Source organism: Erithacus rubecula, assembly GCF_903797595.1.
Source record: "Erithacus rubecula genome assembly, chromosome: 8".
Classification (NCBI taxonomy): domain Eukaryota; kingdom Metazoa; phylum Chordata; class Aves; order Passeriformes; family Muscicapidae; genus Erithacus; species Erithacus rubecula.
Window position 1 is genome coordinate 37,136,848 of NC_136659.1, and position 12,508 is coordinate 37,149,355.

At 38.6% G+C, this 12,508-nt stretch overlaps 1 protein-coding gene across 6 annotated transcripts; it reads right to left on the reverse strand.

Moving 5' to 3' along the window:
* Window positions 1-1,886: 1,886 nt before the first annotated feature.
* MARCHF7 (membrane associated ring-CH-type finger 7) lies at window positions 1,887-12,198 on the reverse strand. Of its 6 annotated transcripts, none has more exons than XR_013774825.1 (7): window positions 11,999-12,198; window positions 9,301-10,408; window positions 8,868-9,037; window positions 7,533-7,642; window positions 6,402-6,511; window positions 4,583-4,631; window positions 1,887-2,784 (listed from the first exon to the last, which is right to left on the reverse strand). XR_013774825.1 is itself a non-coding variant. In XM_079310449.1 (7 exons), exons 1-7 carry the CDS (start codon window positions 12,120-12,122, stop codon window positions 2,759-2,761), a joined length of 1,701 nt encoding a protein of 566 aa, XP_079166575.1. In that variant the 5' UTR covers window positions 12,123-12,198; the 3' UTR covers window positions 1,887-2,758. The 6 variants fall into 6 exon arrangements, 4 of the variants coding, with proteins under 4 accessions (XP_079166575.1, XP_079166573.1, XP_079166574.1 ...); XM_079310449.1 differs by having other exon boundaries at window positions 6,402-6,515; XR_013774824.1 differs by lacking the exon at window positions 4,583-4,631.
* Window positions 12,199-12,508: the final 310 nt, after the last annotated feature.

Genomic DNA, 12,508 nt, shown 5'->3' on the forward strand with positions numbered 1-12,508 from the left:
GAGATCAGGGAGAGAGGACTGCGCTGTTAAGTAGGAAATGGATGCATTTTCCAGATAAAGCTTCTTCAGGAATGAAGCTCTGGTGGCAAATATTGCACAGTTCTACCAGCTCCTTGAGGAAAGTCACAGAGGAGTCACAGGGGCATCAGTTGGGCTTGGACCAGGATTTGCCAACCCCACAGAACCTCACTAAGTTCTCTGTGGGTATTTGGTGCTCAAGTACCACCTGGCATGACTGAAAGAAAATTCTGTCAAACTTGTACGTGTTAACTGGGATGTGACCCCCAGAACAAATCAGTTCTTCTCTGAGGTGGTGCTTGGCCCCTCCAGACCCCAGCCCTTCCCACCCACATACATTCAGGGATGCTTTTCAGCGCAACTGTGCTCAGGAGCGCCCAGGAACAGCGCGCTGCTCCGAGAGAAGGGTTTGTGACCCACCTGACACTTGTCCACCCTGTCCCTAGGTTATGGGACACCCATCTCGCTTGGAAACATGCTGAGGAGTAACATGGGTGCCTGGCAAGAAGCAAAGATTGCATTTTCAGGGCTGCTCTTACAACTGTGCCATACACTAATATTCACTGCCACTGTAATTTTCAGTCCCAAGGCAGTCCTTGAGCTGCAGGACCCCAGAGTGATTGGCACAGGCATCAGTTTTCCAAGTCTCTGAGGGCACTGAAGTACAATGAAGCAAAGTAGTGGGCTGGAGTTCTGAGCTGGCTTAAAATCCACTTCCATGGACTCACAACCTATTGCACAAAGAGGTGCATGGACAGAGATCTCACACCACAGAGACAGAGGACAACTAATTTGGCTGCTCTCAGGCCCTACCGCTCTAAAGCTGTGGGGCATCAGGGCTACACGGCAGCTGTCCTCTGAGGAGGTAGCTCGGTCTGGTGGCAGCACTCTTCCCAAAAGGTGCATTCAGACCCTCTACTCTTCACCAGTTCCACTGTGGTATTCTCCCCTTGTCACTCCTTCATTTGCACTGAAGCTCAACAAGGCTGTAGGACACCAAACATATGTATTGTTTTAACCGCATTTGTACGTGAGCTCCTTACATTGCTTACCTTCATGGAATGGTGTTTGTTACAAAGACTGATGAAAAAAAATTTAAAATATCCTTCAAGCCATCAATTTATTAGGGTATCAGAACCCATGTTTTTAGCCCTAAATGCATTGAGTGCATATGAAATACTGACTGCTTCACTGTATGACATTTTACTAAGTTGTACCATCTAACTTAGCAAGGATTGAACATTCATTATAGACTTCACCGTCTTCAGAAATGACTTAGAAACTTCTTCACATATGCCTGGACCTTTGCTTTTCAGTTTGATGTCCCAGAGCTGTATTTCAACTAATTACCAAATAGTAATTGTAAAAGTTGGCACCGAATCCCTGAAGTTACTAGAATGGGCATAGAAATTGCCATTTCCTTAGCATTCAATTTTCTTTTGAGTCTTAAGGATAACAGGCCAACTCATGTAATGCTAGCAAAGTTAACTCTAAAAATCACAAGTCTATTTCAGCTGGTAAGGCACATCCTTCCATCTGCACAAGTTAGAGCTTTACATACTGTAACAACAAACTGAACTCATGGCATTTCAACATACTGCACTCTTTGCAGATACACTGTTACTATGGTACTTACAAAACTAACACATATCTGTAGGAAATACAGTTCCAATACATGTATAAGAATTTATTGAACCACCATTTATAGAAAGGATTTCAATCCAAAATGGTCAGAACAATCTTAAATAGCTGGGTAAGAATTTATAAACATTTGTAAAGATATACCCCAGACTACAGCTTTCTATGTTTTCAAGTGTAAGTTCTGGTAGATATCCACATTTAAATAAAATGGACAGTACCAGCAGAGATGCATACCTCTTTTGTCTTTATTTATAAAGAAGTGACAACACTAGAAAACATATTGATAACCAGAGCTTTTAACAGTGAAGGTGGGATCTAAAAAAAGTCTGATTAAACTAAACAACTTTAGGTCTTTGTCAAGTTGCATATCTGCTAGGAATGCTGAAATGTAAGAGTTTACACCTGCAATATTCCGTAACGGAACAGCCACATGATATCAAATATAATCTCAGATTTCCAAACTGGTACATAAAAAAAGCCATCGCCAAGTATTAAAAGACCACTGCAAGTTCTTATTGCTTTTTGAGTTAAATAATTATCTTTAAATAAGCCAAAACCCAAACAATCTCTACAGCATCTTGCTTATCTTATCCTCCCATTCATTCATTAACAATGGAAGCAATCAGTTATATGATGCGGCAAAAGAGGCATTTAAGAACAGCCAAACAAAACCTATTTAAGTACACGGGTATCCCCACCCTCCCCCTGAAACCCACTATAACCACTTAGTGCCAGTACAGGAGCAAAACTCGGTAAGACAAAACCAGAAGTCTGACTACAGTAAGAAGAAAAAGGGAGATAGAGCTTCCTTAAATATCCGGAATCTGATGTCTTCCAACACAAAGCTCAACATCCGCATAATTTAAAAAGGGAAGTTGCTTTCTATGTATCTAATCCTCACACTTGCTGAGTAGTTCTCAAGACCACTGAGCTCCACTGTGCAGCAGTTGATTTTGAATTCAACAATGCTTCAAAAACGACAGTAATATTCAATGCGCATTTTACTAAGGAGAGGAATAAAACAAATGCGTGTTGACGTTGCTCTTGCCAGTTCAGCATTTCTGCAGCAATTCTGTTTGCTTCTTGCAGTATGAAAGCATCAGTCTTCAGAATCATCTTCAGAAGCTGTTGGAACAACACAGTGTAATCAGAAGCCTTGACAAAAATGTGTAAAATTAAAGCACTTTAGGATGAGTGGAGGAAATAAAGGTGATTTTAGAATATTAAACAGCAGACTGTAATACCCACCCAAACCTTCTGTAATCATATAGCTTCATTCTTAAATGTATCTCATGTCAGAAAAATACCGCATTTTCAAATCAAAACTTTCTTCCTCAAAATAAGAGGAAGAAAACTCAAGCATGCCAGAGATTTAACTTTTATGGAGTAGTTAAGAGTGGCTAATTCCAGCAGTAGTCACAGGAAGATAGACTCAGTCCATGACAGCAGCACCCAACATAAGGGAAAGAAATTACTCACAATTTGGATACTAAAATACCTAGAAAGATTCAGCACTCTAAACAAAAGCTCTTAAATTTTCATATGCATATATATACATATACATATATGCTGTTTAATGCAACCTGGGGCTACTTGGAAACAGCTCCTCTCTCCATTCCTGTCCTTTCAGCATATGCAAGATGAACACAAAGCCCACAGAAGCACAGAATTTTGTCATTGCAAGGTGAGTTGAAAGACAAATACACACTTGTCAACTGTGATGGGAAGGTCAGTTCCCACACCTACATTAGGTTTGCATAATGCTAGCTTGTCTGTAACAGGAATTTAGTGTGTCCTCTTAAGCAAAGTCTGCAGGCAAAGGAAGTATTTATATTGGAGTAACTTTTTCCATCCCTGAACAAAGAAAGAAGAAAAGTCTGACTTCCTTGCTTCCTCAGTTCTTAGAAGAGAAATGTAACTGAAGTGCATCAATAAGAAAACTAGAACTCAGTATTCCTCACCTGTAAGTTAAAGGCTGAATCACATATAGACTGAATTAAGGAGTAAAATGACACTCATTATTTTTTTTCCTCTAGTAAGGATGCACATAACTTAGGAATAAATTCAGAAATCAAGTCCACCTTTGATGGCTCTGAATGCAGAAATAATAATCTTGAACCAGAACTCCCTGTTTCACAGAAAGCACACTCCCATTCTTTATAGTATTCCAAATGCATCCTGTGTACTGCAAACCCATATACAGTAGACAGACACTCACATGTATACATTAGGAAAAAAAAAGAGTAGATCAAGTACCCTTCTACTGCCTATTCAACATGCCCATAAATAGATCCAGGTTATATTTACCAGAAATTTAGATGTATCAGCATATAGTTTTGAATTTAAACACTAAAAAAAGCCATGAGATGGAAAGTAGGCTAATCCTTCGCCAAAATTGGCAACCTTTAGACTTCATTCACAAGGTCCTGATCAAGGAACCCACACAACCAAAAAGTGTGTATAGATGGAAAAAAACAAGGCGAGAAGAGGGCAAGAAAAAAAAAAAAAAAGGAAAGAAAAATGGCAATACAACTGTCTAATTTAAATGTAATAAAATTCAATTCTAAATGTTTCTCTCCTGCTAAGACTCTTGTAAAAGGCAACAACCTGAAGGTTACCATTTATCCTGTAATTATGAATTACCAGAACTACAATAACCAAACTGTAACTAGTAAGGAATTTTTAACTGATTGCAGATAACACTTCTGTGGTTTAAACAACTCTGCGCTATTGGAAAATTAATCATGGAGAATTAAAATCAGTTCCCCCTCAGAACAATTCCACTGATGATGGAAAAAGCACTGCTGAGTAAGGTTTTCAGTAATGATGTTCATTCAGTATTATGACTCTTGGCAAGGAGAATTGTACTCATTAGCTTTGAGTTGATCTAATGGGAGAAGAGGGAAAGAGGGGAAGCACCTACTTTCAATATCTTCCATATGTGCCTGAAGAGTTCTTGCAAGGTTAATAAACTAGAAACAAGGCAGAGAGAAAGTAGTTTAAAAGTTGCAAAGTTATCTGCAGAAATTTGCAACAAGTTAGCAAAGTTTTCTTCATTTTTTACATTCCAAAGATTCATGACAGATCTCGGTTATCCTAACCCATTTGCCCAACTTACAAACAACAATGCAAAATTTAATATAAATCCACACACACTAGACTTCAAATTGCTATTGCACAGTTACTTCTGCTGTAAAATGTTTGTGGTAGCAGCTTGTGGCATCATCTTCATGTTCTACAGTCTGTAAAACACATCAATTTTGAAAGCAGCAAACATAAACAAGTGTCAATTTAATGAAAACCATTCCTAAAAACTGTAATGCAGAAAAACAATCACGGTAAGGACTTGCATTAGTTAAATACATTTCATTTAATTCACAACTAATATGACAAAACAGAACCCTCTGACTGGATGTGGTTCACGAAAAATGCATAACCACATTTAAAGTTTTTGTTTACAATTCAAATCTTAAGAGCAGGATTACTATTAGGCAACAGTGATGCTTTGAATGTTAGAAGCACAGGGTATCAAAACCCAAAGCCAAAATGCCTAGGAATAAAGTCTCAACCAAGTGGTTTTCTTTTGTCACTACCAATTTGCAGCACTGCTTCAAGTTACAAGTCTAGATATTGAGACACAGCAGATAAAAAGAGTTTCCATAGCTTACTTATTTGCTTGATATCAAACATTAGCATTGGTGGTCTCACTGGTTTAAAATGCAGCGTCACACACCGAAGTATGTAATGCTTCCTCTGATGGGAAACTAGTAAATACATCTTCAGCAATACTACTTCAGGTAGTAACTTGTGCTGGATGCTATTAGATCATGTGCCTTTTATACCTCTACACCTGTAGCAGAGACTGGACCATGGAATACAAGCCCTACATTACATGTGTACAGAAAACAGGAGCACTGTTCTAATACACTAAGAGATTAGACAGAGCACAGTCCTGCCTCTTTCCCAAAGACCTAGTACCTGCCTGCAGTCAACCATTCCCATATGCACTGGATAAGCTTAATGCTGTCACTCCTTCGTATGTAAGCAAAAAAATTAAAAATAATTGGATTTTAGCAGCTCAGTGGACTAAGAGCACTGATTACTGATCTAGTATCAAATAAACACATAGAATACTGTATTAATGAGTGAATCACTGTACAGAAAGAACTCTGTATGCTGATCTCTTACTGGTAAGGGTTCCTACACCAGGCCTTTCAAGTGACAAGAATGCAGTCGAATGCAACTAATAAGAGTTTGGACTAATGCCACAGAAATCATGCTACAGTTATGGGCTGTTGCAGAATGTTAATATTCCAGTGCACATTTAGGTGTATTCCGGCAGACAAGCATTGCAAGTTCTAGACCGTTGCAATACAGACTTGCATAATGAGAAAAATATAACTGATCAGGTAGTCCAGCATTCTTAACTGCATGTTTGGCAGAGAAAGAGGTTAACCTTTCAGTTTTGCATAAATTCACAATAATCATGACAACATGCATGCTAACTAATGAATTACCAACAACATTGATAAAAAGCATTCTGTAGCAGAGTACCTGCAATTATGTACTACCTTCAGTTTCTAACCAAACACGGTGCACTGACAAGCACAGCCCATTTTAGACTTATATTTGTTTAAAATGTGTGTTTATTGGGTATCTAGCTCCTAGGTCACTCGAGGTAACAATCTGCCTCCAAGCTCTCTGTGTAAGCAATTCCTGCCAGAAAATCACTGCATACTTACTCTGACACGTGTGCTGGCCTCATTTGCAGTTCCTAACATATCAGAAAAGCGCTGCTCGCATAAGTGTAACAACACTACAAGGTAGAGACCAGAGCTGATAAATTCATAGTCTGCCTTAAAAGAGATCAAAAGAAACACTCAGAATGTCAGTAATACATCTGCATATATGATTCAAGTAGAACAATCAGATTTTAATGGAATCATTATAGATTTATCTCTAGTTGCTCCAAAAGAATTAGGAGAATGTAATACTAAAAAATTTATGCTGCTGAAAAACTATTTATACTTCATATAGTACTGTTGTACTAAAACAAGACGATGGCACTCTTGAGAAAGACTTTTCAGAGACTGCCCAAATTGATAGGAATTAGAGTACTAGGGTAAGAACTTACTTTAAATAATTAAAAAATTAGAGGCAGATATTTTGCCCCAAAATTGATGTCACTCAATATTTTCTTTAAACATCTGAGGCAGGCTAGTATTGTTAGTCTTTGTATATCATCAGAACACATTCCCAGAGAATAGGGGAAAACCCTCTGAATAAAGTTCATCAAAAACAACAGCTTTGTGTAATTTACTCATTTTTAAATACTACACAATGCAGTAGTTCTAACATAATCCATTATACATAACAAGAGTAATACCAATGTGCCTTTGAATATTTTTAAGCTAGGAAATGATTTGCAGGAGCAGTTAGAAACTGCTAGAACAGAGGTTAGTATCTACCACTCTAAAAGAAGCTTGTAATCTTATGTTTAAAACAACTGCTGGGTTCAAAAACAGCTAAAAGTGATGGTAACTCCTGACTTAACGTGAAATTCAATCTAATCATGCCAGAATTCACACTGCATCTATGTGACAGTGTGCAATCCAGACACACTGGATTACAAAACTAGATGGACATATATGCAAGTAAGAGAAGAGATATATTAAACTTACTCAAAGCTCAGCTCTAGGAAGCATAGCAGGAAGGTAGTGGTAGTTGGAATATTGAGGAGAAAAATCTCTTCCACATTAACATTACTTTATATGTATAACAGTCCTTCTGAAATGGAGATGCATTTGGCTTCTCCAAAGACTGCCCTCCCACCACTAAAGCAACACTTACCAAATTAGGTAAAATATACTAACTTGTTCATTTGCACGTGCCCTATAGAGTTCATGAATGTCAAAGTCTTCCAGATTAAGATGCAACTTTTCCTTGCACAATTCACAAGTTGTCACTGCTTCCAAAGAAGAACCTGGTGGGGAAGCAGGCAAGGGGAGAACTCAGTGTCAAGTTTCAACAATCTATAACGTAAGACACACTCATATAAACATTAAAAATTCTACGTAATTTTATTTGCTTTACTTTGCAGAGCAATGTTAAAAGAAAAGAAAGCCTCTAATAGGAATGTGATAACATCTGCTACTGTCAGAATTTCAACTCTGTAGAATGTTTATTCTCCATCCAGCTGCACCTCTTTTGCCTCACATTCACGCTGGATATAATACACCTCTTCCTGCAATTCTGGCAAATAATTGCTTTTGGGCTTTCTCAATTTTACTGTTTAATCCAATTACACACTAAAGAAAGAATAAACATACCAGAATAAAGTTATTGTTAAGTAACATTTTGTCTTAAGTACCGGTTTTAAAACAAACTCCTCCATAAGCAACAAGATGAATAAAGTAAGTTGATAAAGCTGATAGTGGACTTACGTCTCTATATATAGTTTAATAATTCAATTTAATTTATTCTGCAGGCTAAGGCTTTTAAAACATCCCTACTCTGATGTGTTTCCTCTGGTGGAGAGTAATAAAGTCAGATACTAGCACCTTCCTTTGGTACAAAGTATTTCACATCTTCTATCAAGCCACCTACTTTTAAGTCTTATGAATACTGCAGATAACAGTTACAAACCGGTCAATCAATCTGTTAAAAATTTTTTCTACAGTATGCACTGTCTGAAGTGTTTCTTAAAGAACTATATACGCACTTCTAAGTAAATTTTGATCAAGCAATTTCAAAGTGCCTTGAACAGGAATTAGCATCTTTAAAAAAAATTAACATATTCAAGTCTAGTTATAATTCAAACTCATTTCTGGAGTTGTAAATTCCTATCACTGCTAAAAGTTAGCTCAGCTATAGAAGTCCTAAAAAAAGCACAACCATTTCAATAAGGAAGTGTGGGGAACAAAGTGGTACCACTGAGTGGTGGCAGAGTAATTCAACACCTACTTCTGCAATGTTATTTTGTCTAGCATCTTAGACAACCCCAAAAAATGTAGTTCTCTAAACAAGAAATGCAGTACTTGGAACTACTCACCTGAGAAGCTGCACAGACACAAAAAGCCTGGAAGCACCATACTACTGTTTGTTCCCACTTTTGCTTGCTTTTCAACTAAATACCTCACCAAGTACAATGCTTCTGATAAACCTCCCTGTATAACTGGAAGCCTACCCTGGTCTAGAGTTTGCTTTACCTGAATTTATCTTCGACTGCAGCCATTTTTTCATGCACTCCTGGTGAACATACTGCAGACTTCCAGTGCATTTGCATGGCTGTATTAAAAGGTTGTCAGAACTTGCAGAGGACATCTGACAGATTCTGCATAAGTCACCCTCCTCATCTTCAGAATCTTCTAAAAGCAGGCTGAATAGGATGGAATACCAACAAATGCTGTGACATTTAATGTAGGATATTTTAGAATGAAAATTCCACTTATCAAACTGCTCTCAAATCTATGAGAATTAAAACTAGTTTCTTTAAAGACAAAAGTGAGAATACGGGTGACAGGGCACTGAATTGCCACCTCCTCTAAAGGAAAGTACCCTTTTTAAATCAAGATTGCAGAAAGCCCTCTCAGGACAAAATAGGTACATTTTTTACTATTGCAAAAGAACATGCTAACTTACCTTTCTTTAATTTTCTGGAGTCTTTCTGGATCTCTTGAAGGTTGCATTTTAGACTTGCCACTTTCTTGTCCATCAGACTGATTCCAGCCAGAAGGAATAATATCTACCGTTATCATAAGATTGTCAGACAGACTGCTTCCTAATGTTGGAGGTACTGCAAAGCGAAAGAGAGAACCAGGCAGAATTCCTGAACTTCTTCCCCTGGGGGCTGAATCTGGTGGGGAGGCTGTAGAAATAACAGATACTGCAGGTGTTGGCCTGCTAACAGAAGCTTGATAAGGGTTATCTGATGCTTCAAGAAAGGTCTCCTCACCTGACCCTCTCCCTCTAAAGACATGTTGTGACCTAGCAGTTGTATCAGAGGTAGAGATCCTTGTGGATTCATCTCTTCCTTCTCTTCTTCTTCTGGAGAAGAGAGGTGTACATCTGTTCCTCAAAGAAGATGACAACCAGGATCCTGTGCTCCTGTTTTCAGTGTCTGGTCTGTAACTTTCCCCATCAGAATCAGAGCTGCGATTCTGTGAAACTCCTGATAAACCCCATCTTCGTCCAAGAAAACTAAACCCCTGAGAAGCTTCGGATGACTGAAGTCCTGGAACTTCAGGAGATGCAGCTCCATTACTCCTTGACAGAGTAGTAGCTTGAACTCTTGGGACCACCGTTGACTGTTCAGAGCCTAACGATCTTGTATGCAATGGGTCCTGGCTAGACCTTCGGGAGAAAAATGTAGATGACATACTAGATGCTAAACGAGATAGCAACTGTCTGGTTGTGCGCCTCCCTTCACTGTCAGCTGCAGAGTCATTCAGTGACCTCTGAGAAGATAAAACCCTTTCAGAACCACTTGAGGAATGGGCTTCATCTCTAATGGCATTAAGAGAAAATGCTGACTGCACATTCCTCTGCGGAGATTCCAATTCATTTCTCCTTTGTCTTGAAGAATAGCTGGATCTTGAAGAGCTCATGTTAGAGTCTCTGTCGAAAAAAGACGGCTGATGATCAGAAGGCAACTGGCGGTTCATGGGTACATTCAGCCTCAAAGTGCTTAATGAGTTCTCTTTTGGTCTTGCTCCCTCGGCATATGAAGAGGCAGGCCTGTCTTGAAGATCTGTTGCAGAAAAGCAGAGGAAAATACTATGACAAGATGTACTCCAACACATCAGGAAACATTTAAGGTGAGATTCAACAGGGCTCTAGGCAACCTGTCCTAGCTGAAGATGTCCCTGTTCACTGCAGGGGGATTGGACTAGGGGACCTTAAAGGTCCCTTCCAACCCAAACCATTTTATCATTTTTACAAGCATATCTTCTGTAAATACTGTCTGATCATGTCAACACATTGAGAAGAACTCCACTGTAGATGAACTGTAGTTCACATAAAGCAGCTGAGGGGCTAGTCTCCTTCCTCAAATGGCTGCACTGGGGGGTTGTGGGTGGGAAAAGGGGGAAGGAGGAACAAGCATGGATAGATGAAGGTAGGAAACAGAAGCTCTCTACGTATTCTCAATTTTAAAACTTTAATCTTTGTAGTTTTGGTGACTTTTTTTTAATGGTTTCCGCATTGCAAACACCATTTACTTCTGAAGATGAGCTTTATTTATCTGGCAGATTCCAGCTAACAAACCAACCATCTACCATATGCTTTGGATTACACATAAGGGAACACAGGAGTTATTTTTAATGCACTCAATAGCAGTACTACTGTTAGAAATGCAGCATAGACAGTACAAAGCAAGGTTGCTCACCAATCCACTTCTCCCATTAGGTTCTACCAGGTGTAGTCGTCGAACTGCCCCCTTACTAAAAAGGGGCTTACAGTACAATGACATTAAAATACACTCTTCTGTCAAGGCAAGACTACAGGACGAATTCTGAAATAAGTAGCTTTACTATTTTCTGCTGATCTTATATACTTAGAAACATGGCTTTTTTTTTTTTTTTAACTTCTGCATTACAAAAGATCACTAATGCATCTGGAAAAAGCTGCAGATCAAGACTAATGGTGAACTTCCCTTGAGACAGCTCTAGAAGTTCACAACACTGAACAGGAAGTGAAAATGACAGTGCATAAGTCCTTACTAGTCCTAGCAGTTGCCATGGGACAAGTCTCTCACTTAATGTGAAGTGCATTTATTAATTTTTATTTTCAGCAGTCTAGCAGTTTTCCCTAATAATCATTTGAGAACCCAAATAAAAGGAAATAATGTGCACCTTTAAGAAAAAAAGTTTCCTGGATCAAATCAACATTATTTCTCTTCCCATACCTAAATACAAAGAGATTTTAAGACAAACAAGAAAAGAGCTTTACTGACCAATCAGAGAGTTACTAACATCACTTTCACATGACTAAATGCATCTACAAGCTAGACCATTTATATAACCTTTGATGGTTTGGTCAACACATGGAAAGTGACCAACCAACTTTATTTAAAAGGACATTTTAGAATATATCTTATGTTTGTGTTTTGAATAAAATATTAAAAGAACAGGCCCAGAGAAGTTTTGGATGCTCCATCCCTGGAAGTCCCTGGATGGGGCTTGGAACAAACTGGGATAGTGGAAGGTGTCCCTGCCCATGGCAAGGGATGGAACAAATGGTCCCTTCCAAACCAAATAATTCTGTGATCCTATGAGCATGTTAAAAAACTAAAACCCATACAAACTGTAAGTTTACAAGCTTTCATTTATACAGAACATACATGTTGAAGGTGAAAAGTCACTGTTACTGTAGCTGGGATCCACTAGGTTATTAACAGATAGATCTGTTCTTCTTTCCAACTGTGTTCGCTCTCTCACCAGATCCGTTCCAAGGGAGCCAAGCATCACTGATGAAGATCTAGGAATCCTACCGCATCTCCATGAGGACTCTAGAAAGAAAAAGTAAATAAATTCTGGTTTTTGTCATCATCTAAAAATCCATTAAAACTGGCACTTTTGATGCAGACATTTTTGTTATTCTTATCAAGGACAAGTTTAACATTACCACCAGGCTGACCAAGGACCCAGCTGCCAACATAAAGCTAAGCGCACTCTGCTGATGCTGGCACTTAACCTTGCAGCAAGTTAGCTCTGAAAGCTAAATCAAACAAAAAGTAGTAATACTTTTGTGAAGAGTCAGACCCTCCTGTCCTCTTATAGGACAGAAGAAGAGAAGTAGCACCTTGCCTCCTAATGGGAGCTAGCTTTTAAAAGGTTTCACATTATAGCAA